General features: G+C 37.0%; 1 protein-coding gene across 2 annotated transcripts in view; it reads left to right on the forward strand.

Moving 5' to 3' along the window:
- PTEN (phosphatase and tensin homolog) overlaps positions 1–27,444 on the forward strand; it is a gene marked incomplete at both ends in the record, with an annotated part of 87,485 nt that overhangs the window by 16,639 nt on the left and 43,402 nt on the right. For both annotated transcript variants that reach the window (XM_084244440.1, XM_084244441.1), the window contains one exon: positions 10,553–10,637. In XM_084244440.1, coding sequence (XP_084100566.1) covers positions 10,553–10,637 — 85 coding nt within the window. The remainder of the gene's footprint in view (positions 1–10,552; positions 10,638–27,444) is intronic.

The raw sequence follows: 27,444 nt of genomic DNA on the forward strand, positions 1-27,444 counted from the left end.
TAGGTTCACAGTGCTGTGCTTAACCCCTTGCTCCACCAGAGAGGCCTTAAAGAGACTTGTTTTTCTATTTTTTTCTAAATATACTTTTTACATCATTGTTCATTTTTAAACAAGGTTTGCGTTCCCTCACCCCCTCAGGTGTAGTCCCCATAGTGTTTCCTTCACCAGTGCACTCATTCACCATCACCAAGAGACTTGTTTTTAAAGCCTAATACAAAATGAAGTTAACACAAATTTGTTTGAAAGTTTTCAGGTGGTTTTTTTTTTTTTTTTTTAAGATTTATTTTATACAAGAACTGGGGTACAGGTCAGAAGCACGGGAGGGTTAGAGAATTCACCAGAGCCAGAGTGGGGAGCAGAACAGGCAGAAAGAGCGAAGACACTGCTGAGGAGAGCAGCGGGCGAGGCAGGAGATGTCTGCTGCGCCATGTGAGGTTCTCCCTGGCCAGCAGGGAATTGAACCTGTGTTACAGAGGCTGCAGACAGCTTCACAGCGCGGCACTCAACAGCTGCGCCACCGGGGAGGCCCTGAAAGTTTTCAGTTTTAAAATGGTTTCAAATTAACAGGGCTTTTTTTCTTTGAAAGATAAATTTGTTAGAAGTGTGTTTAAAAAAAATTGTAATTTTGACTTAATAAAGAAAACCTACTTGTAGAAGACACAGTTGTGTTAGAACTTTGTTTTCTTAGTGTCTAGTGTGTGTAGTAGTTTTTAAATACTAGGAAATCATGGTTGCATCTGAAAGATCAGTACAGTTGGAAATTTTGGAATCTATTATCTTTTCAGAATGCAGTTTGTTTGCTAATATTGAGTGAATTGGCATTAAATATTACTGAGTCTTTGTTCTCAAACTACTGACACATCACTTGGCATCTTTTCTATGCCATAGCCGTTTGAATGTCTTTTCTGTAAAAGTTAAAGGCCTTATGTCTTTTTGCATAACTATTGGGCAGCCAAAATCTAGTGTTTTAGATAGATAGTTCTGGTAAAATAAGTGATAAAAGCCATACTTTTATGATAGACTGATATTAAAGAACTTACTTATAAATCTAACATTCACTATAAAGATTAGAGCATAAAAGATACTGTTACATACTTTCATTCTGAATAAATGTCGCTTAATGATCTTTCATATGCTCTATCATGATTTTATTGTAGAAAATGAGCTAGCATTTGACTTAGGTCACGTTTCTAATGTTGACAAGTATGTCTGCTGTGTGTTGAACAATTAATTTTTGGAAGATATGTAAGTTAAAGCTGTATTTTGTTTGATTTGCTATTGGTGGTCAATCTTAGATGTTTTTCAGTAGGAGCAAAACTGTAGAGAGAGTAAGAGCCTGCGTGCGTGCGTGCGTGTGTGTGTGTTAACAGCAGTAGACTTCTGTAATAGGAAATCAGTCTTAGAGCTTTAATCCAGAGGCCTAGGAAGAAAGTAATTGTTCTACTCATTAAAACCAGTTAGTCCAGCAACTTATTTTTTAGAGGCTCACAGATACAGGTTTGAACACTTGTAGACACATTATTTTATAATTAACACCTACTAATGAAGAAAAATTAAATTTGTTGAAGGGACTAAAATTCCTCAGTTAATGCACTAAAATTGTACTTTGGATTATAAGGTGTTGCTGAAATCATCAATGACTTGAGAACAATTTTCTGTTGTTCTAATTTGCTTAAAGTTCAGAGTGCTTTGATTGTTTCTTTTTTTTCTTTAAAGTTAATTTTTTGTAACTGAGTATAGTCTTTAATATATCTGCCTTGAAATGCCTTCACTTCAATAGAAAAAGTTAATTCTATTTCAGATATTTGTCATTGGAACTTATTTTTCCCTCTTCATTAATAGACATGATGCTCATAAGTACACATTTGTAATCAGTGTTTTCATACTGTTGTCTGATTTTTTTTTTCCTTGCACAAATTCATTCTTTTTTTTAATGAGCCCTGAGACAAGGACTCGCGAGGAGGTAGCTTATTTTATTTTATTATTTTTTTAAAGATTTGTTTATTTATTTATACAAGCACTGGGTACAGTCAGAAGCACGGGAGGGTGAGAGAATTCACCAGAGCCAGAGCAGGGAGCAGAGCAGGCAGAAGGACCCAAGTACACTGCTGAGGGGAGCAGTGGGCGGCAGGAGAGGTCTGCGCGCCATGTGGGACCCTCCTCTGGTGGCTGGGGAGCAGCCGGGGATCCAACTGGCGCTGCCGAGGCTGCGGGCAGCTTCTCAACCCAACGCTCAACCGCTGCGCCACCGGGGAGGCCCCACAAATTCATTCTTATCTGTCAGCTACTTGTTATTTTTCAAGTGACATAGGTAATGTTTCATCAGACTAAATTCTGAAATACACTGCTGAGGGGAGCAGCGGGCAAGACAGGAGAGGTCTGCTGTGCCATGTGGGTTGTTCCTCGCTGGGCAGGATTGAACCGATGCTGCAGGCTGCGGACAGCTTCACCAGCGCGGCGCTCAATCGCCTGCGCCACTAGGGAGGCCCTTAAAATAAGATTTAGTCTACATGTTGGGAACACATAAGAAAGGTTTAGGGAGTTATTTTTGGTTATTCTACCTATTTAAAAAATCCAGTTAAATTTTGAGATAAGGTAGACTTATGAGATCTCAAAAGTTGTTTCCTAAAAGATATTAATTAGCTATAACTTACAATATATTTTTACTGTTAAGCTATTATTAGATGCTTAAAATAGCCAATAAGAATTTATTTAGGTCATATAGTAACCACATTGTTTTAGAATAAGCCAGTTATATTATAGGTTAAGTTAACATCTGTGGATAGACTTTAGAACTGAATTACCATTTATTGGTTTTTTTGTTTGGAACAGTATATTTGGTGAGAAGGAACTGGCACTTGAACAGACTATTTGTCTAAATATGAGATCTTTGTATATCTTTACCAGTTTATCAAGTAATTATTTAAGACCTTTATTTTATTATATGTAATTTATGTCTCACTTAAAACACTTTGACCATGTTTGTGTAAAGGGGCTGGAGAGATATTGTTGATAGTATCTCAGATCTCCTATATCTATGGTACCCATCCAACTTAGACAAGATAGAAAATGCCATGTTTGCATTTCTTACACTTCCATATTGTATGTATGGTTTTCACTGATATGGGCAAAGAAGGTTTTTGTTGGAGTAATGTTTTACATATGTTCTCAAGTTAAAGCAAATACTTAAAGGCAAATTGAATAGTAAAGATTTCATAGAGTTAGTTTGTTAACCTTGTTTTTTCAGAAGGATTAGATTATTCAACAAGGCAGTGTCATTAAAAAAAATAGTTGTGATGGTTACTTAATTCTAGGACTGTGCCATTTCTGTTGATAAACAACTATCACTATGTTCTAGACATTTTTCATATATTAACTCCTTAACCCTGTAACAACTGCATGTGATAATTTTATTAGCCTTATTTTACATAGGAAACTAAGGTATAGGATATATAACTTTCCCAAGGTTACACAGGTAGTAAAGCTTATTGTGTCTAGGCAGTGTGAAATCTGGAACAGATGTTCTTTTTTTTTTTTTTAAAGATTTATTTATTTATGCATACAAGAACTGGGGTATAGGCCAGAGGTGTGGGGGGGTGAGAGGATTCACTAGAGACAGAGTAGGGAACAGAACAGGCAGATTGAAATACACTGCTGAGGGGAGCAGTGGGCGAGTCAGGAGAGGTCTGCTGCACCATGTGGGTAGCTCCCTGGCTGGGAATAGCTTCATAGGTTGTGTCTTAACCCCTTGGGCCACCAGGGAGGCCCCTGGAACAAATGTTTTTAACCATTGGGCCATACTGCCTGTGTAGAGTAGATCACTAGATGGCAAAAATATTTCACTTCCTACCTCTATAGTACTTATAAGTCACTAGAAAATTTCATGTTAAATATTATTCAAAAGAATGTCTAGTAAGTGTTGGTTAAGGTTATTCTATATTAGAAATGTATTTTTCTCAATTATTTGATTTTGATGATCTTAAAAATATGTAATTAATGTTTAGGGAAGTCTGATTTATTTAAAGATTATCCAGCATATTGCCTGCTTTGTTAAACTGTATCTGTGCCCCTATAGAATTCCTCTTTTTTTTTTTTTTTTTTTTTTTGTTAAAGAAGGCCAGTTTATTTATCTTATTTTTTTTAAACACTTATTTATTTACTTATACAAGCACTGGGTACAGTCAGAAGCGCGGGAGGGTGAGAGAATTCACCAGAGTCAGAGCAGGGAGCAGAGCAGGCAGAAGGACCGAAGTACACTGCTGAGGGGAGCAGCCGCGGCAGGAGACACTCTATGGGGGACCCTCCTCTGGTGGCCGGGAGCAGCCGGGGATCGAACCGGCGCCGCAGAGGCTGCGGGCAGCTTCGAAACCCAGCGCTCAACCGCTGTGCCACCGGGGAGGCCCTAATTCCTCCCTCTTTAGCTCTTAAAACATCTTTCTCTTACAGATAATAGGGCCTTTGGCACAATTATAGGTTTGTCTGTATGTCTTCCCTGATAGGAACTCCTTGAGTGCAGTAGCCTTTGCTTACTTACCTTTATGTTCTCAGTGCACAGACTGTTCAATATGTGTCTGATTAGGTAAGTGAGAGGGCCACCTGAGTTTTCTGAATGAGTATGTAACATTCCCACTTATGTGAGTTACAAATAGTTTTCTTAAGTTAATTCCTTTGCAACTTTATTATTTTCATAATGCAAGAACAAATTTTAGTTTAGTCCTGGTTAAAATGACTGTATTTTAAGAGATTATATATGTCTATACTTAATAGTTCTTTAAGGCTAAACTCTTACTAGCACTCATCAAAACTAGTGGCTAGGTTTAAGTTTTTTAACAGTAATTATTTCTTTTAATAATAATAGTTCTCTAGTTTTGCTCAGAAAAACTTTGATGATTTCAATTTATATTTTTAGATAAACTATCTTCATAATTTTTTTAGGGAGAAATTCCAGATTGATGACAGTTGCCTCTGCTTTGGGCTTCCTACTGCTGTCTCATTGCTTTCTGGTTGTTCTTTCCCATTTTCTTATGTCTGAACTCTTGACAATTTAAAAAGTGAAGATTATTCATTTTTAGGAATTGTACTATTAGTATACTTGATTGCTCCTTCCCCCCCCCCCCCCCGATGAATGGAAATAATACCTTAAAACTTTTTTTTTTTTTTTAAAATTCTTAGCAGCAGTACTAAGAGTATGAGATTTGGAGCGTCATACCAAATTTTGCCATGTATTGGTGGTGACACCTTGGGTAGTTCTTTTTTTTTAATTTAAATTTTATTTTTATATTCCTCATACAATTACAACCCCCTTATTTTGACCCCAATCCCTCCTTTCCCCGCCCCCAACCCCCATAGAGTGTCTCTGGTTCATAGTTGGTTGTTGATTTTGTTATTTTCTTTCTTAAAGTTGTTCTTTTTCCTGGTCCCTTATTTAAGTTTTCTAAATTTCTGCTATGAGTGAGACCATCTGGTATTTTTCTTTTTCTTTCTGGCTTGTTTTGCTGAGCATGATCTCTCCTAGCTCCATCCATGTTGCTGCAAATTGCATGTGTTTATCTTTTTGAATGCTTAGTAATATTCCATGGTGTATATGTACCACATCGTCTTGATTCAGTCATCTATTTTTGGGCATTTGGGTTGTTTCCAAAGCTTAGCTATTGTAAATAGTGCTGCTTCTGTGTCCTTTGCGTAAATACCTAGGAGTGGAATTGCTGGATCATGGGTAGTTCTTTTAACATCTATTTTCTTTTTAAAGATTTTATTTATTCATTTATACAAGCACTGGGTACATTCAGAAGCACGGGAGGGTGAAAGAATTCACCAGAGCCAGAGCGTGGGGCAGAACAGGCAGACTGATGAAATACACTGCTGAGGGGAGCAGTGGGTGGCAGGAGAGGTCTGTGCACCATGTGGGACCCTCGCAGGTGGCCGGGGATCGAACTGGTGCTGCAGAGGCTGTGAGCAGCTTCGCAGCCCAGAGCTCAACCGCTGCACCACCAGGGGAGGCCCAAAAGTTTTTTTTTTTTTTTAAAGATTTATTTATTTATGCATACAAGAGCTAGGGTACAGGCCAGAGAGAGATGTGTGTGTGTGTGTGTGTGTGCGTGTGTGTGTGAGGGGTGGGGAGAGGATTCACCAGAGACAGAATGGGGAACAGTACAGGCAGGCAGGCTGAAATACACTGCTGAGGGGAACAGGAGGGTTCCGCTGTGCCATGCGGGTAGCTTCCTGGCCAGCCGGGGTTCAAACTTGTGCTGCAGAGGCCGTGGATTGCTTCATAGTGTGGTGCTTAACCCTTTCCGACACTAGGGAGGCTCCCTTGAAACATTTTTATAATTGAACAAAAGCTAAGTAAGTTTCTAGGAAAGCATATCTTCTTATTTGTGGATAATAGATGCTAGGTAATTTTGTGATGTTAAAAATGATAGTCCTAGTAGTTTTCTTTTGGACACTTTATAGTAGAGGAACCCTTTCAGATTGTGTGTGAATTATGCATTCCTTAAATAACAAAAATTGTTCCTGGCACACAGTGAATGCTTAATTACCTGAACATTATTACTTGCAGTGCCTTAGTTTGTAACCTTTTTCTATATTGGATATATGTATTTACTAAAATGATACCACACCCTCTGATCATGTTTGAAGCCTTTTTATCAGTTAATCACATTTACTTTTCCATTTCCGTCAGTTTTCATCTCATCCAATATCCTTATTACACTAAAATTTCTCTTGTTGACTTAAAGATGTCTTTTACGGTGGGTTTACCAAAAATAGCATCTGGAACAGCATTGTACCTGTGAACTTGGCTGTTAAAACCCGTAAATCCTTTGAAATCAAGAAGAGCTACCTATCCCTTCCCTCCCCATCTTTTAGAATGTACTTGATTTTTAAAAGATATTTGAAAAAGAGACTAGGTTTTGTTCTTTAGACCTTTTGAATGTGTCCTGATTACTTTGTTATGATGTCATTTAGCTTGTTCTATCCCTTGTGTTTTCTTGAAATTGAAATTTATATACTTGTTGGATTCTCAGGAAGATAACTTGGCTATCATAGATGATACTGTGTCAAATTGAAAACTGATACATTACCTTGGAAGTCTGTGATTGCTGCTTGACTTTCTTGATGCTGAGATTGAACACTGAGATTGAGTGATGGCAATCTTCTCTGCCCATCATTCAATTACATCTGTCTCCTTATATTAGAAAGTATTTTTGTCAGGTGTTATTTTAGCTCTGTAAGTATGTCCAGTTCCTTTTCATCCATTCATCTGTTGGTTTTTTACCATTTGTTGATTCTTGTTTAAGTAAAAATTTTATTAGGGCTTGCCAAAAAGATTTTTCTAATTTTATCCATTTATTTTTATTAACTGGTGTTTGTGAAGTGCAATTTTATCTTGTGAACTGGGGCTATTTGTTTACCCTGGAATCCAGTTCCTCCAGGTAAAGCATGATAACTTAAGTCTCCCACTTCACCAATTTTTAAAGTAAACAATTATTGAAGTGGCCATTTAAAAAAACAGTGATAAAAGGATTTTTTTGTTATCTTGCTCTATCTTCTGTTTGGGTGATATATTTTTTAAAGATTTATTTTTTTAATGCATACAAGAGCTGGGTGTAGGCCAGAGGTGTGGGTGTGAGAGAATTCACCAGAGACAGAGTGGGGAACAGAACAGGCAGATCTACTAAAATATACTGCTGAGGGGAGCAGCGGGTGAGTCAGGAGAGGTCTGCTGCACTGTGGGTAGTTCCTTGGCTGGGGATCGAACTTGTACCGCAGTGGCTGTGGACAGCTTCACAGGCTGCATCATAACATAACCCCTTGTGCCACCAGGGAGGCCTGCTGGTTTTCTTTTTTTTTGTTTGTTTGTTTTTTTAAGAGATTTGGATATTTACATTTTATCCAGGATTTTTTTTAATTGACTGCTATTTAGTTTTTTTCCCCCTTGGTGCTCAGATTGTTACACCTTTAGTTATTAGTGTGTCATCATGCTTTCTCTAAACACCTTCCTTGCTTTCTGGCACAGACAGATATCCCAGGCTAGCCATGTACCTTGTCTGTCCTAGACCTGGTATTCGCTCTTTTTTTCATGGAGTTTGATGCCTTTCAGGATTTCATATTAGATGAAATCTGGGTTCTAAAAGAGTTTATTGCTGGTAAGGGGACATGCTTTTAGACCATTTAGTGAAAAGACCTAGAAAACAGTGTTTTATGAGCATAAATTCATATTGGTATCCAAATAACCCTTGAAATAAATCCTTTCTCCTGGTCACCAGCTTGGTATTAAATCAGGTTTATTCTGATTGTTTTAAACAGATGAAATTAAAAAAAATTTTTTTTTCATTTCTATAAGGTCAAAACTAAACAAACATAGCAATCTTTTTTTTTTTTTTTTTAGAGATTTGTTTATTTATGCATACAAGAGCTGGGGTACAGGCCAGAGGTGCCGGACTGGGGGTGTGTGAGAGGATTTACCAGAGAGAGAGTGGGGAGCAGAACAGGCAGAGTGACTGAAATACACTGCTGAAGGGAGCAGCAGGTGAGACAGGAGAGGTCTGCTGTGCCATGTGGGTAGCTCCCTGGCCTGCCAGGGATTGAACTCATGCTGTAGAGGCTGTAGATAGCTTCATGGTGCTATGCTTAACCCCTTGTGCCACCAGGGAGGCCCCATCTGTAGCAATCTTACTGTTCCTGCTATGCTTCTCCCCTTCTCCCCTTGCACTTCCCTTATTTGTGAAGCAAGTTTCTCTGTGCATGTGCATGCCTCTGTGTGTGTGTGTGTGTGTGTGTGTGTGTGTGTGGTTGGGGGTAGTATCAAAATTTGAGCAAATATAGATTTAAATATTTCTTTAGTCCTGTCCAAAAAGTAGCTTACTATATACAGCACTGTGCATGTTTATTTTATTTCCCATAAAATATTCTATTGATTGGTCCAATTACAACATAGTAATTTGGGGTGCATAAATGGAGTGTAGACCAGAGGTGTGGGGAGGGAGTGGGTATGACTGAGAAGATTCACCAGAGAGTGAGGAGTAGAACAGGTGGATCTACTGAAATACACTGCTGAGGGGAGCAGCGGTGAGAGAGGAGAGGTCTGCTGTACCATGTGGGTTAGCTCCCTTGCTGGGGATCGAACTCATGCTGCAGTGGCTGGCAATAGCTTGATAGTGCTGAGACTTGAATCTCTGTGTCACCAGGGAGGCACTTGATAATTATTTTTTAATTGAAAATAATATTGGAATTAAGTCAATAAGTGAATGCAGCAGGAAGTAAAGAAAAAAAATCTTGAAAAGAGCTCTAGATTTGGTGAATTTTGTATTGTGTTTGGAAGATGACTGGGTTGAGAAGTAGGTGGGCAGAAAACTCTAGAGATATTCTTGAATGAAGGCATTAGGCAGATTCATTTGCCGGGAGTGAAAAGATCTGTGTCAGAAAATCATTAGATTAGATAAGATTGATGGAACCTAAGAAAAATTGATATTTGGTATCTTGGAGAAAATACATAGAAATGTTGCTTAGTGAATTTTATTGTATTTATTAAAAATATTTATTTAAATATATGTTTTTTTTACGTCAGACTTTAAACCCTGAGCCACCAGAAAAGTTCTACATCTTTGGACATTCTTGCATAATGTTTGATTTTCCCTCTCAGGTATAATCCCCATAAAATTCCTACCATCATGTCGCTAGTGAACCATCACTATAGTCACTTGTGCTTTTCCCTTCCACTGCCTTGCTGTATGTCTCCAATTTATAGTTTGCCTACTAGTTTTGTCTTTTTTTCTTTACGTACCCCTTGTTTGGTTTCCCTAAATATCTCCTATAAATTTGACCATCCAATATTTTTGTTTCTTCTGACTTATTTCATGATGAATTTTTATAGTTTGATAAATTCTTGAATAAGAAATTTGTTTTTATGCCAAGTATAGTGTGTAACTTAAGTGAATATAATGGGCATGCTGAATATTGATTACTTTGATTGGAAATAAGAAAAAGTTTTTACCTCTGCTTAGCATTAAGTAATCAGTAACAAGGGCTGGAAGAGATCTTAGTGGTTGTCTTACCCTAATCATCATACTAATAAGAAATTGAAGCCTAGTTGTCATAAGCAACTAGTTAGAGGCATAGCCACTTCCTAATCTGACATCTTGACCTTTAGTTGTATCTGCTTTTTATAACAGTGAAAAACGAGAAGTTTGTACAGCCTTTTTATTTTTATCTTTTATTTTTTCCTCAGGATACTTTATTTCTATGTCTTATGCCTGAGATCTTTCTTAGTTTTTTCATCTACATCAAAGTACTGTCAATATGGAAGTTACTTTTTATCGTGGGTGCATATTTAATATACTAAGTAAAGGGATTTAAACATTATTTTGACATTTGTTTTTGAAATTAATGTGTTTTTACTCATAATAGTTTACAGATAGATATATTTGACAACATTTTATTAGCATAGCTATGATGATGGTTAAACCTTGCTTTCTATAATCAGCTGATGTTTAAAACATGTACTTGTGGTATTGTTGCATGTTTCAGATATTTCCTTAATTTAAATGTGCAGATATTTATCCAAACATTATTGCTATGGGGTTTCCTGCAGAAAGACTTGAAGGCGTATACAGGAACAATATTGATGATGTAGTAAGGTAAGAACACTTAATTTTCTATTTCAAATATTTATGTGTTATACATTCATGTTGTATTTTTATTTAGAAAATAAATTACAGAAAAAGATGGAATTTTAATGTAAACTTTATTGTTGTTTTGTCAGTGCTCCATAACTCCATCCCCCAAGCCCCTTAATGAATCTAACGGACTTTAATAGGATATAACTTATTTGATAAGAGCTGACTTTTTACATAGTCGGATATATTTGATATGATTATTTATTTATTTATACAAGCACTGGGTACAGTCAGAAGCGCGGGAGGGTGAGAGAATTCACCAGAGCCAGAGCAGGGAGCAAAGCAGGCAGAAGGACTGAAGTACACTGCTGAGGGGAGCAGCGGGTGGCAGGAGAGGTCTGCGCTCCATGTGGGACCCTCTTCCGGTGGCCTGGGAGCAGCCGGGGATCGAAAAGGCGCTGCAGAGGCTGCAGGCAGCTTCGCAACCCAGCGCTCAACCGCTGCGCCACCGGAGAGGCCCTATTTGATACGATTTTATGGCCTCCATAAAATGCCTCTTACCAGATTAATTCCTGGGTCCTATTACAATATGATATTTTAAAAAGATTTACTTTATTTATGCATACGAGACCTGGGGTAGACCAGAGGTGGGGGGTGTTTGTGAGAATATTCACCAGAGACAGAGTAGGAAGCAGAACAGGCAGATCTGCTGAAATACACTGCTGAGGGGAGCAGCAGGCAAGACAGGAGAGATCTGGTCTGCACCATGTGGGTTAGCTCCCTGGCGGGGAACTGAACTCACTCATGCTGCAATGCCTGGCGATAGCTTGATAACATTGAGACTTTATCCCTGCCACCAGGATGCCCTACAATATGATTTAACTGCTGCCACCAGGAGGCCCTACATATGATTTTTTATCTTTTATTTCACAATTGGGGCTTAGGTTTAAAATCTTTTAGTGATTTGTTCACTTAAATTTATTCATCCTAAGGCATAGATAACTGTGTTTTTATACCATGTAATTTTACATAAAACAGTTTTAATGGGGCATAAGTGTACCAAAGTAGTGTTTTTTTTTTTTTTTAAGAATTTATTTATGCATGCATATAAGAGCTGGGGTAAAGGCCAGAGATGCGGGGGGTGAGAGGATTTATCAGAGACAGAGTGGGAAACAGAGCAAGCAGACTGACTGAAATACACTGCTGAGGGAGCAGCTGGTGAGACAGGAGAGGTGTGCTGCTCCATGTGGGTTGCTCCCTGGCTGGCCAGGGATTGAACTCGTGCTACAGAGGCTTCAGATTGCTTCATAGTGTGGTGCTTAACCCCTTGAGCCACCAGATAGGCCCCAAAGTAGTGTTTGATACAAGAATCTAGAAAGGAATTGCCAGGCATAACAAAGTCTCATTTTGTCTATTTTATAATTTTGATTACACGAGAGTACATGATGTATTTTATGAGTTTGTCTATTATGTAAATATTCTTAATATTTTTTTTATTTCAAGAAAATGTATGAATAACTGAAAATTGTCAGGAAGACATTTAATTACTTTTAAAAGTAAAATATGGAGTATTCTTTTAAAAGTAAAATCTGGAATATTCCGTTTGCCTTCTTTCATAAGTATCTTTCTTGGAGACTTTCAATTTAAATATTTGTTGGTTATCAGAATTAAATGTTGTAACATGTTGGGTAATAAGCACTTTTTAAAGCACAATGCAGATGTAGAATCATTATATAATAGTTGTATTAGGATATAGGGGCCTCCCTGGTGGCGCAAGGGGTTAAGATGCAACCTATGAAGCAATCCACAGCCACTGCAGTACAGGTTCAATCCCTAGCCAGGGAGCTACCCATATGGTGTAGCAGACCTCTCTTGACTCGCCCGCTGCTCCCCTCAGCAGTGTTTTTCAATGAATCTGCCTGTTCTGTTCCCCACTCTGGTGAATTCTCTTCACCCCCCCCCCCAATACCTCTGGCCTGTACCCCAGTTACCCCAGTTATTGTGTGCATAAATAAATCTTAAAAAAAATAGTTATATTACGATATAAACCTTCCTCAGTGGTTATTGTTTAGCAGTTTCCTTTGAACCATTTTTGCAGTACATTTGTCCTTTAATATCTGTGGGGGATTGGTTCCAGCATTCCCTTGGTTACCAAAATCTGTAGGTGCTCAAGTCCTTTATATAATAAAATGGTATGGTATTCGCATGTAATCTACATACATATCCTCCCATATACTTTAAACAATCTGTGTAGTACTTATATCTAATATAATGTAACACAATGTAAATTGTTATTGTTTGGGGAGTAATGAAAAGCAATGCTCTAAATCTTCAGTACAGCTGTAGGCATTGCAGACCTAACTATATATTATGTAACCATTTGTGGTTGGTTGAATTTGTGGATGCAGAAGTTGTGAATATGGAGGGTCAACTGTGTTGAATTGTGTGCACTTGGTTTTGTATGTTGCTTGTATTGATAATTAAATTTCAGTATCTAAAAAAACTAAAATATCTCAAAACTACTTCTTACAGTTTTATTTCTCTTACAATTATAGGTGGTTCACGAGACTGTCAGAGATACTATTTAAGAGCTTATAAATAGAGAAATGAATTTGCATTCTTATAGTTTAGGCAGGACACAGCGGAATGGTACTTACCACTGCAGATCCATGCAAAGCAGCAGTTTTATATAGCTTAGTCATTGATAATACACATTTACAGAAAATTCAATAGGGTAATAGAAAAAGAATGAGGGAATTAAACTTTGAATCAAGAGTTGAGAATCTGAGAAATCAGCAGGACAGTCACCAGACATGTATTCTCAGCTTTGGTGCAAAAGTGTTTGTTAAACCTCTTTATGACCTAGATGAAATATTGTACAAGGTTATTTCCTTCACATTACTGTAATTTTGAATTCAACCAAGTACTGTCCTATCAAGTCGGATTAATATACGAAGAAAGAGTGGTAGTGGTCTGTATAGAGAACATGTTATCTCTCGTTGTAAAAGTGAACTTGTGGTAAATTAATCTGGTGTGCTAGTTGTTACAATGGTCACTTTTGAATGTGAAGTAGTCTCTTCTGTGAATTAGTCATTAAGGTATAATGATAATTTTTAGGATAATTGCTAAAGTCCAGTTTTTGGCTCTATACATTTGTGGGTTTTTTTTTTAGATTTATTTATTTTTTAAAATATTTATTTATGCATACAAGAACTGGGGTATAGGCCAGAGGTGCAGGTGTGTGTGTGTGTGTGTGTGTGTGTGAAAGAGAGAGAGAGGGAGAGGATTCACCATGCTGCAGTGGCTGCGGATAGCTTCATAGCGCTATGCTTAACTTAACCCTTGTGCCACTAGGGAGACCCCAGACTCTATGCATTTGTTTATCAGAACATAATGTAATTTCATGGAGAAAGCACTGTGTTGAGTATTTTCATCTGTCGTGTTTAGACTTTATAACCCCTGCCTTCATGCCTCTGAATGATTCATACACTTAAGTTTGTAATCAGTAACCAGTGCTTCTATGTATCTGGTTTATTTTATCTAGCCTTAAGAGTTTCACACTTGCTATTACAAAGAAATTGTTTATGCATATGGATTGTTATTTAGCCAGTGGTTGCTTTAGTCCATTGTGGTAATAGTTAAAGATAATAGCATATAAAAATGAAGAATTATCAGCTGAGTATAATAGCTATGCTGTGCTGTTTTTCTTCCTTCCCTCTTTTGCTGCCTGTTTCTATCCCTCCCTTCCTTGAGGAATACATGACCAGTAATGGCTTTGATGGCTTCTGTTGTTCTCCCCACTTCCCTTCATCCTGGAAAGGATTAACTAGTCACCTGGGAAGGAAACTGTAGTCTTTCCTCTGAATTAACAAGAAAATAAATAATTCCTAAGTAATTTGCTTATTAGAATCAACCGCTCAAAGGGAATGATTGTCTTCAGTATATAAATGATTGATTTGTTTGGCTCACACTATATTAGAGATAGTAGTAATAATTGGTAGTTACTCCTTTTTGGTTCAAAGATGATGTCAAAAATATCTTTTTTTACACCTTTTATATGAACAATGTTTTAGTTACTGTTTACTTTGCTCTTTCTTCTATAATTTCACGTATTTCCTGTGATTTCCCTCTCAAATAGGAAAAATTTCAGACATTTTGTTGTTGTTACACATTGTAACAAAATTGATGCATCATGTGTTTAATAGCCATGGCTTCAAAACTCCCCTAATAATCAGAAAAAAGGTTTAAGTAGAGGTGTACTGATTTTTTTTTTAAAGATTTATGTATTTATGCATACAAGAACTGGGGTATAAGCCAGAGGTGTGGGGAGGGCAGGTGAGAGGATTCACCAGAGACAGAGTGGGGAGCAGAACAGGCAGATTGACTGAAATGCACTGCTGAGGGGAGCAACAGGAGAGACAGGAGAGGTCTGCTGTGCCATGTGGCTTACCTCCCTGGCTGGGGATCGAATTTGTCTACAGTAGCTACGGATAGTGCTGACCGTAACCCCTTGCGCTACCAGGGAGGCCCTGAACTGATTTTCTTACTGTAGAACCTTCAGTGTGCCATTGTACATTGTAAACCCCCGAAGATTTAATTCTTATATTCTGCTTTCCTTTTTCTTTTATTCTTTTATTCCCCTCCATGTCTCCCCCCGCCTTTTTCTTTTAGTATATCAAATGCTATCTCTAAAGAGTGTTCCATGCAGCATAATTTGGGAAATATTAAAAATTAAAAGGAATGCATATAACAATAGTTTCCCCTCCTCTGAATCACTAGGAAGTCATTTACTTCTTTATTTTTTATTAGAAAGACTTTAGACGTGGGAAGATTCTCATTTTATTATAAAGAAATGTAAGAACTCAATCTTTTGATGCCTAGTGATTTTATTAAAAAAAAAAAAAAAAAGACTCTCCGTTGTCTTGTATAGTTTAAGTTTTTTTACCAGGCAACTGTACTACAAATTCAAGAGTCCATCTCTTTCCTTTTACATTGTTTTATACATTTTCCTCCTAAAGAAAATATTCAGTGAGTCTTTCAATTATATATTGATCTCTCAGTCAAGTTTAATTGTGTGTTGATTTTTAATAAAAAAAGGAAATGTGTGTCAACATGATCATTATTGACTATTCAGTTAAAAAGAATTAGAAAGATTATTTAGAGGAAAGCTTCAAAATAATTTAGAGGAAAGTATCAATTCCTTTCTTCTAACAACTTTGGCTTCTCCTCACATTGCTGCTTATTTTTTCCTTTTTATTTCTTTATTGAGGTTATCATATTTACTTAAAATTATCCATTTTAAAATGTACAATTCAGTAACATTTAGTATCTTCACAGTGTTTATAAACACCACCTTTATCAAGCTCCAAAAGCATTTTTATCACCCCAAAAGAAAATCTTGTACAAATTGACTGCCTCCCAATTCTTTAGTTTTATTTCTTTATACTTAGCAAAGCCTTGATAGATTTGACAATGTGCCTATTACCTACACCAATTTTTGCGATTTTACTACTGGGTAATATTTATTGTACATTTATTTACATACATGTGTAGCTGTTGTATAAGCAGTTTAAGTGTGTCATCTTATTAAATCTAGAATGTAAACCTATCCTAATTTCATAGATGGCTTTAAAGAAGTTAACTTCCCAAAGTGCCTCAGTGAGATTGAGGTTGATTCCAAGTCTGTCAGATTCCATAGCTGATCCTTAATAACTATATAATGCTGTATAATGGAGCATAAAAACTGGGAACTCTAGAACTACTCTAAACTGCTGATGTCCTTTAACCTAATACAGTGCTGATCTACACACCAGTGTGTGAATCATTAAGAAAGGCATTTTTTGGTACTACTACACTAGAAAATATCTTTATGATTTGATTTTTGTAGACAGAGAAGAGATATATGTGTGTGTATATATGTGTGTCTATATATCTTTTCAGTCTACAGATACATAATACATATATATATGTCACCAATAAAGGAAAATAGGCCAAATACCAGGCAACTTATGAAATTTCTATAAGAACATCAGAAATAATGTCTTAGAAGTGTTTAGGGTTAGATAGGAAGGTTTAGGAATATGAATGGCATCTTCTTGGCCATAGAATTAAAAATAGAAGATGGTGGAGCACTTTAAAGGTTCTGTGTTCAGCCATTCTCTCCAGCCAAAACTCAATCAAGTGCACAATTAGGGGGAAAAAGGCACTCAAAGGCTCAAAAAAAAATATGTCCATGCAGCATTTCTTAGGCGATTACTAGTAGATGTGCTTTAGTAAAACACGGGAATATATAATGGAAGAAAAGAAAAGGTCTTTAGTAAACACAGGATCCAACTCAGAAGCAATAAAGGAAAATCCCAGTATGACAACTGAGCCTTGACCTGAAAACAACCAGTTCTCATGGTAATGTCAAACAGGGAAAGACAATTTGAACTGAAGGGTGGATATTGAAATATTTTTGGGGAAAATGCACTAGATTCTTAGAAAACTAGATGAGTTAAGAACAGGAAGCAAATATTAATTGATTTAACTGAAATCGTGATACTGTCATTTAAGGATGACTAAAAAAGGGAAAAGTGTTGGGGGTGCTACTGGTTTTCTAAGGTTTCTCTACCACGACAGAACATATATAGGTAATTGTTCAATTTATAGGAAGTAGTAGTATGCATATTATATAGGGAAGCAGAATGAAATATCGGGAAAAAGAATCCAAGTAGTTGAGGGTGGATGCTTTTGGGAGAGAAGCAGGATAAAGGTGTGAGAATGAACAGAGCTGGAAAGGAGTAATTTTTTTAACTATGCTAAAATACACATAACATAAAATGTATCATTTTAACCCATTTTTACATGTTCAGTGGCATTAGGTACAGTCACATACCACCACCACTAAAACTTTATCATCTATACTGAAACATTATATCCATTAAACAGTGACCTCTTCTCTCAACTGCTGGCAACTACTGTTCTATTTTTGTCTGTCTGTATTTGACAAGTCTAGGTACCATATATAAATGGGATCATACAGTATTTGTTTTTTTGTTACTGACTTATTTCACTTAGTATAATGTCTTCAAGTTTCATCCATATTGTAAATTCGACCTTCCATCATATGTATATACCACATTTTGTTTATCCATTCATCCTTTGAGAACCTTTGGGTTGCTTCTACCTTTTAACTGTTACAAATAATGTTGGCATAACATGGGTCTACCAGTATCTGTTTAAATCCCTACTTAGAAATTCATTTGGGTTTTTACCCCATAGTGGTATTGCTGGATCAAAGTATGATTCCATGTTTGAAGTTCTGAGGAATTTATGGAATACCATGTAGTTTTCTACAGTGGTTAAACTTTTACAGTCCCACTGGTCAGGCACAAATATTCCAAATTTCTCCACTTTCTGGGCTTTTCATTTTTGTTTTTTTTTCCCCTGATGGTAGCCAACCTAATGGGTGAGCGCAGTGTTTCATTGTGGTTTTGATTTCCATTTCCCTGATGGTAAGAGAAGTTGAGTTTCTTTTCATGTGCTTATTGACTATTTGTTTATCTTTGGAAAAATATTTATTCAAGTCCTTTTCCCTATTTCTGAATTGGATGGATTTTTTTGGTGGTTATTGCATTTTAGGAGTTCTTATATATTCCTGATATTAATCCCTTATCAGATATATGATTTGCCAATATATTTAATGTTTTATAGTTTTCCTTGCACAAGTGTTTTCACCTTCTTGGGTATTCCTGTATATTTTATGCTTTTTGATGCTATTGAAAATAGAATTGAGGGCCTCCCCGGTGGCGCAGCGGTTGAGCGCTGGGTTGCGAAGCTGCCCGCAGCCTCTGCAGCGCCGGTTCAATCCCCGGCTGCTCCCCGGCCACCGGAGGAGGGTCCCGCATGGCGCGCAGACCTCTCCTGCCGCCCGCTGCTCCCCTCAGCAGTGTACTTCGGTCCTTCTGCCTGCTCTGCTCCCCGCTCTGGCTCTGGTGAATTCTCTCACCCTCCCCCGCTTCTGACTGTGCCCAGTGCTTGTATGGATAAATAAAGAAATCTTTAAATAAATAAATAAAACTTTATCTCCCACTTTAAAAAAAAAAAAAAAGAAAGAAAATAGAATTGATGTCTTTATTTTCCAGTTTGGGTTGTTCATTGTTACTGTGTAGAAACCTAATTGATTTTTGCATGTTAATTTTGTAATCTGCTAGTTTTCTGAATTTATTAGTTCTAATAATTTTTTGCATGGAATATTTATAGTTTTCTACATAGAACACAATGACATATGCAAGCAATTTTGTTTCCTTTACAATTTTATGCCTTTTACCTTATTTTTGACTAATTACCCCAACTTGAACATTCAATACTATGTTAAAAAGAGGTGGCAAAAGCAACCCTTCTGTCTTGATGTTTATCTTCAAGGAAAAACTTTTAGTCTTTTACCATTGTATATAGTATTAACTGTGAGTTTTCTTAATAGACTATTTTTTAGAGCCATTTTAGGTCATAGTTTTATTGAGCAGAAGGTGCAGAGGTTTACCATATGCCCCCTGTTCTCACATTATGTGTGGCCTTCCTGCATTATCAATGTCTTCCACCAGAGTGGTGTGTGTGTGTGTGTGTGTGTATATATATATATATATATATATTTATTTATTTATGCGTAGAAGAGCTGGGATACACACCGAGATGGGGTGGATGGGGGGATGAGAGGATTCACCAGAGTGGGCAACAGAACCAGCAGATTGACTGACATACACTGCTGAGGGGAGCAGGTCTACTGTGCCAGGGTGGCCGGCCAGGATTGAACTCGGATTGCTTCATAGTGTGGTGCTTAACCCCTTGCGCCACCAGGGAGGCCCCTAGAGTGGTATATTTATTTATAACTGATGAACCCACATTGACATGTCACTCATCCATAGTTTATATTAGGATTCATTCACTCTTTGAATGGTGTATTCGATGAGTTTGGATAAGTTTATATTGATTTATAATCCACCATTATAGTACAATATAGTTTCAGTGCCCTAAAGTGATCTGGTCCTCCTCCAAACCTCTGGCAACCAAAGATATTCTTACTGCCTCCATAATTTTGACTTTTCCAGAATGTCATGTGGGTAGAATCATTCAGTATGTAGCATACATAAACTCTGCTGCTGTACAATACGGCAATATAGGAGAAGCCCAGTATGTAAAATAGTACTGCCACTTTGGAAAGACAGTTGGTGGTTTCTTACAAAACTAAACATATGCTTACCATGCAATAAGACAATTGTCCTCCTTGGTATTTACTCAAAGGAGTTGAAAACTTATGTTCATACAAAAAAACAACTATACATGGATGTCATAGTTTGTAAATCTCTGGCTTCCAAAAGGTGGGAGGGGGGGAGGAATAGGCTTCATATCTTAAAACCTCCAGAAGCCATTTCAGCATTTCAGTCAGTGGGGATTGCAGCAATGGCAACCTGCATCTGTGTCCTGTATTTAAAAAAACAACAACCAGTGATCAGAATACAAATCTCTGATGTTTGTAAGACAATGTCCCACAAACTGGTGCAGGCAACTCTACAACAGAGTTGCATGGATATCTGCTGGGTGAGGGTCAGGAGTGGTGATGGTGAGGAGTAGGTAACCACTAGCATAATGAGTCAGAATTGACTGAAATGAACTGGTATTTTATGCATGTCTTTTCCTGGAAGCTGCAGACTCTCTAACAGACTCCAGAGTTCCAAGCTAGTTATATCAGATAGATTATGCTAGTACAATTTTTATCTAGATGAGAAGATGGATTCCTGGTGCTTCCTACTCTGCCATCTTCCATTGACTAATGTTTTATTACAAAAAATATAATTTGAAATATGTTTATATATTATTTTGACAAAATATTTAATTTTAAAATGCATTTTTATCGCTTATTTAGAACTATTTCTTGGGGGTTTGTTGAGAGAAGCAAAGACTTTGTGAAAAATACAGACAGTACTGATTCCCAAAACTGCTTTAATGAATTTAGGTTTTTATTTATTGAAATTATTTGAAATATAGTTGTGTTAGAAATATTTGTACTCTATACTTTCCGAGTTTTAAGGGTATTAACTCACTGCTGTTGTCTATCTACATTTTTAGTTTCTACTTTCCAAGTATCTACAGTTAGATTTCCCCATTTCCCTTTGAAAAGTGCAATTTTCTGGCTTTTTTCCGCCTTTCCATTGTATCAAACTTATAAGGCAGTCAGCCAGTTGAGGGCATGAAATACTTGGGAGGAGAGAGGAAGAAGTGGGAGTTGCAGCTATGGAGAATGTTTCCCTGAGCAATATTCAAGTTCTTTGAGAGAACTTCCCCACCCCCCCTTGTAAAAAGCTGTGACTTTTTTCTTTTAATTAGATTGTTTATTTTCCTGCCAGTCTCACTTTGCTCAAGTTCAGATATTAAAAGGGAGTGTACAAAATAGTATGGTTTCACCAACTCTCACTCACAAATAAAAAACCTAGGAAAGTACTATGAAAGAAAAGAAGTCAGGTTCTTGGTTTCACATGACAAAGTAACTAACTTAATCAGAATATTTTTTTTTGAGAAATATTATGTAGCTCATAGCTAGAAAATCAGGCTTGGGAGATTTTCAGAAGATAGGGGCAACAAGACCTGGTCAGAAGCTTGGACACTTCCTGTCCTAGGGGAATGTTTCCAAATTGGATTTGTATTTGGATACTGAGTAATTTATATATTTATTTATTTTAAGATTTATTTTATTTATGCATACAAGAGCTGGGGTCTAGGCCAGAGATAGGGGGGGTGGCGTGGGGTGAGATGGTGAGAGGAATCACCAGAGAGAGAGTGGGAGCAGAACAGGCAGCTCTACTGAAATATACTGCTGAGGGGAGCAGCCAGGAGAGGTCTGCTGCAGCATGTGGGTAAGCTGCCTGGCGTGGTATAGAACTCCTACTGCAGTGGCTGCAGATAGTTTCATAGTGCTGAGACTTAACCCCTTGTGCCACTAGGGAGGTCCTGGATACTGAGCAATTTAAAGATGGCAGATACCCCCTACACATTTCTCGTACTTTACTTATCCTCAGATCTCTTTTCAACAATATCTACAATGAAAAGTTTCATGTTTTTTTCTTAAAAAATTGTTTCCATCTTATCCCCAGTTTCTAAGAAAAACAAACAGGAGCTTACTGCCTCACTTCTCTACGTATTGCTTTTTTTCATTTAATATACTTAGGGATTTTCCTTATCACCATGGGTATACAACTGATTCTTTCATTCCTTTATCTGATCATACCATAATAAATAGTCCGCTTTGACACATATTTGGATTATTTATAGTGTATTGCTATTGGAAACAATTCTCTAACAAACATTTTCAATCTTGGATCTTCATGTCATTTTACAGTTATATCCTTTAAAGGTAAATGCTTAGCAGTGGAGTTGCTGGGACCAGTTGGTCCAGGTTTAAAGTGTTACCCTCAAAAAAGATAATCCTGGGCCTCCCTGGTGGTGCAAGGGGTTAAGACTCAACCTATGCAACAATCCGCAGCCACTGAAGCAGGAGTTCAGTTCCCAGCCAGGGAGCAACCCACATGGCGCACCCACTGCTCCCCTCAGCAGTGTATTTCAGTCAATCTGCCTGTCTGTTCCCCACTCTATGGTGAATCCTCTCACCACCACCCCCACACCTCTGGCCTGTACCCCAATTTTTGTATGCATAAATAAATAAATATTTAAAAAAAGAAGATATTCCCACCAACATGTGTAAAAGTGTTTTTCACCCCTCACAACCTTGGCAAACTGGATGTTATCAAACTTAAACTTGTTTTTTTTAAGTTTGTTATAATTTGATTTTCGATTGCATTTCTTAAGTTGCAAATTAAAGATATTTGCATTGTGATGTTTAATTTGCCACATAGATTTTCTTTGGTTTTCATGTGTATAATGATTGTACCTTCAATTTAGTTTTTTTTTTTTTTTACTTTTCCCTTTAGTCTTTTTTATGAAGTCTTTGAAAAATAAGGAAACTAGTAGTATTCTTTCTTCAAAAAACTTTGTAACACCCTGCCTCTCTCGCCATTTGAATTTTATGACTACAAGATTCAAACAATTGTGACCAAGAACTTGGTGGGTTATCTCTGTTTTGAATTGTTAACTATCTCCTTTACTAATCTGTCTAATCACAGAAGAACAAAGGCTTTTCTGCTGATAGGTATTTGTTTAAGAAATAACTCATTTTAAGAAATGGCCTTGCTTAAATTGCAAGTAGAAAATGCTTTTAATCCAGAGAAATGTCATTCACTCACTACTATTAACTGAACCAGAACAACTGTCTCTTGGATAGAGAAGATTTAAGTGTAAAAGGAATTTTAGTAGTTCCTGCTTTTTTTCCCTGCGTCTAGCATTATATAGCTGTCTAACTTTTTGAATTCTGCCTCATTGCTCTTTTCAATCTAAACATTTACCCCTACTCCAAGGAGTCTTTTTTTTGTTTGTTTTTACCATTTTTATATATGTTGCTCTTGTATTTATCTGATTATTTCCCCCTTTTTAGATATATCTTTTAAATCTGAGCTTTGTTGGTAAATTCTGTGCAGTTGTATTGACTGGTCTTGGATAATTCCTTTCTTTCCTCTTTTTGTCTTTTAAACGAGAATAATTTGTAATTGTTTATATGGAATTTTAGTTTTAAAAGTCTATAGCTTTCCTTTCAGATACGGAGTTATGAATTCAAAGCCTGTTATTTAAATGAAGCGTTTGAAATCCGTTTTACTGATCTGTATCATATCTAACTATGCCAGTATTTCCTTCCTTGTCTGACGTGAACTCTAAAATTATATGAACACTTTCTCCCTGTTTCCTGGCATTTCCACTAAACTTGTTCCTCATTCTTGGTTTGAAATATGTCCAGAGTTGTAGTTCCTCTGTTAATTTTGTTAATGTATTAATGAAATAAAATTACTTAAGCATATCCAAAATTTATTATAAAACTGCATGTAGTAGAAAGTACTTTTTCAACAGTTATTTTGACAGTGTGAAACTACCAGTTATTACTGTTATCTTTTTTCTGTTTCAATTTTTTGTTCTATTCTAAGAATATACTCATTTGCACTGCCTTACTACATAGCACGTGGATTGTGTTTCAGTAGATTTTTTTCATACATACGTATCTTTCAGACTTAAGCTAGCCACTGTGTAGCCACTAGCTACTAGTTATTTATGTTTAAATTTGTCAATTAAAATAAAAGTACTCATTTATTATCATTTGCCTAGTCACATTTCTGTCTTTTTTTGGACTAAGCACATTTCATTTGGCTTAGAGGCTACTCTGTTGGACAGCACAGATGTGAAACATTATCATCATTGTGGAAAATTCTGTTGGATAGTGCTATTTTAGACAGTCCTGTTTTGTTTTTCATCTAAGAAGGCCTAATTCCTAAAGATGTTGTACTATTTCTTTTGCCATCTCTGGTATTAGAGTAAATTTGAGATTTTTAAAAGATAGGTTGCATCTTATAAATTGATAGCCACTTGTGAAAGTCAACTTTATTGAGGTATAATTTATATGTAGTACAATGTCTATAACTCTAGTGCAGTTCAGTGAGTTTTCACATATGTGTATATATATTTATATAAACATCAGTGTAATCAAGATTTTGGACGTTAGTATTACCATAAAATATTTTCTCAGGCCTCTTTGCAATCAGTTCCCAATCCTGGTGCCTGGCAACAATATCTACTTATGTTTTGCCTGTACAAGAATTTCATATAAATGCAGTCATTTTGTATATGCTTCTTTGTGTTTGGCTTCTTTCTCTTAGCATTCTTGAAATTTGTCCCTGTTATTACTTTTATTAATAATTTGTTCCCTTTTGTGCTGAGTAGTATTCCATTGTATGATATGGAATATATAGTTCCATGTCAGTATTATGTACAACTTGTGTTGCATAATAACACAAGTTAGTTTCTCACTTTTGTTGAAATTTGGTTGATTTTCAGTTTGGGCATATTATGAACCGCTATGAGCATTCTGTTTTTTTTTTTTTTTTTAAGATTTATTTATTTATGCATACAAGAACTCCTGTGTAAGCCAGAGGTGTGTTTGGGGGGGGGGGGTGAAAGGATTCACCAGAGACAGAGTGGGGAGCAGAACAGGTGGATTGACCGAAATATACTGCTGCGGGGAGCAGTGGGTGAGTCAGGACAGGTCTGCTGTGCCATGTGGGTAACCTCCCTGGCCGGGGATTGAACTTGTGCTGCAGTGGCTGTGTATAGCTTCATAGTGCAGTGTTTTAACCCTTGCACCACCAGGGAGGCCCCTGCTATGAGCATTCTTATACAAGTTGCTATGAGCATTCATGTGCAAGACATTTGTGGACATATAGTTCTGTTGGTTAAATATCTAATGAGTAGAATTGCTAGGTCATAAAATACGAATCAGTGGAACATGATGGAGATTCCTAAAAAACTCAACATAACCTGTTTTTTTGACAAAGGTGCCAAGATACTTCACTTGGAGAAAGGATGTCTTGATGATAAACATGATACTGGAACACTAGATATGTATTTTACAAAAGAAGATATGTAGGTGGCTAGTAAGTACATAAAAAGATGTTCAAATTCAGTCATCAGGGAAATAAAAATTAAAACCCAACCAGATGCTTTTTCATACTTACTGGCTAAAACTTAAAGGGCCGAGGTTGGCAAGCATGTGGATTAACTGGCACTCTCATCCATGTTGCTAAATGTGCAAAACAATTTAGGAGAAATGTTTCTAGTTCATGTTACTTTTATTTTATTTTATTTTTTTTATATATATAGAGGCATGTTTTCGTTCTTTCTTTATTTGTTTGTTTTTGTTTATACATGCACTGGGTACAGTCAGAAGCGCAGGAGGGTGAGAGAATTCACCAGAGCCAGAGCGGAGAGCAGAACAGGCAGAAGGACCAAAGTACACTGCTGAGGGGAGCAGCGGGCGGCAGGAGAGGTCTGTGCGCCATGTGGGACCCTCCTCAGGTGGCCGGGGAGCAGCCGGGGATCGAACCGGCGCCGCAGAGGCCGCGGGCAGCTTCGCAACCCAGCGCTCAACCGCTGCGCCACCGGGGAGGCCCTCATGTTACTTTTAATAGCCTGATTTTTTTCAGTGAGTTATAGGTCATTTTCTCTACTGATTATTTCTTTTGCCTTTAGTGAGAGAGAGAGAGTAGATTTTTTTGAGTTACATATCACTTCTTTCAGTATGATTCAGTATAAAGCTCTTATTTTTGCTTTTCTATTTAGGAGAAAGCATTTTTTAAAAAAGATTTTTATTATTATTATTTATTTATACAAGAACCCGGGTACAGACCAGATGTGCGGGAGGGTGAGAGGATTCACTAGAGACAGAGTGGGGAACAGAACAGGCAGGCAGACCGAAATACACTGCTGAGGGGAGCAGCGGGCAAGACAGGAAAGGTCTGCTGCACCATGTGGGTTGCTTCGTGGCCGGCGTGGATCGACTGGGCACTGCAGAGGCTGCAGACAGCTTCACAGTGCTGCGTTCAACTGCCTGTGCCATCAGGGAGGCCCCAAGAAAGCATTATTGTGCAGGAGCTAGAAGTACATTTTAAAGGAGATATTTTCCATATATGGGATATATAACTGATTTTAATTTTAACAGCCTGAAGATAAGTAGGTGAAAGTAGTTAAGGACTAGAATATTTGGAGCTTTTCTGAGTTAATGGGATAAAGGCAGAGATGATTTATTTGTTAAGAAAAAGAGCAACTTGGTCTCACTCATAGCAGGAATTTAGAAAACCTAAATAAGGGACCAGGAAAAAGACTAATTAATACAAAGTAAAAATCAAAATCAACAAGCAACTATAAACCAGAGACACACAGTGGGGGGAAGGGAGGGGAGAGGAAGGACTGGGGGGGGGTGCAATTATATGGGGAATATAAACAAAATGATAATGCATACATTGTGCAAAAATGAAAAGTAATGTAAGAATTATATAAAATAAAATATTATTTTAAAAAAATTGTTGAAACACACAATTTGGATGAATCTTCCAGAGAGCATATTAAAAAGTCACATACACAAAAAAAATAATAATAAAAATAAAATGAAATAAAAATTGTATTTTTTCTTAAAAAAAAAAACCAGCAGCAACAGTGGTAAATATATAATATTAGGATTGGAAGATCAAATGTTGATTTACTGTGAATTCAGTAGAACTATAGCTACCAAATAGTAATTAGCTAAAGAAAAATGTAGCAAGTAAGTTACGTGCTTTTTTCTTTTCAGATGCTAATTTTTCTTTTTTATACTTCTTTAAAAAAATTGTATCTCCTTTGTTTTTTCACAGAACAGGATTTCTCCTTTCAGCTGTGGTTGCCATAGTTTTTCCACTCCCCAAACACCTATAGTCCTCCACCATAGTCTGTGTGCTCCCCTCACCCTCCACACACTGCTTTATCCTTTCCCTCTCCTCCTTCCTTCCTGTATGCCTTAGATCTGTGATCAGCTTTCAAGGGTTGGTTTTAAAGTTTGTCTTCGTCTGATCCTTTGTTTGGTTTCTCTATGTTCCACATATAAGTGAAACCATCTAGTAATTATCTTTCTCCTTCCTAACTCACTTCACTTAGGATACGTTTCTAGTTCCATCCATGTTGCTGCAAATGGCATGAAATTTATATTTTTGATTGCTGAGTAATGTTCCATCTTCTTGATCCACTCATTTATTTGGGGGCATTTAGGTTGTTTCCATTTCTTGGCTATTGTAAATAGTGCTGCTATAAACATAGGAGTTAAGGTTTCCTTTTGATTTTAGTGTTTTTGTGTTCTTTGGGAAGATAACCTACCAGTGGGATTGCTGGG

This window comes from Talpa europaea (genome assembly GCF_964194135.1).
Source record: "Talpa europaea genome assembly, chromosome: 10".
Lineage (NCBI taxonomy): Eukaryota > Metazoa > Chordata > Mammalia > Eulipotyphla > Talpidae > Talpa > Talpa europaea.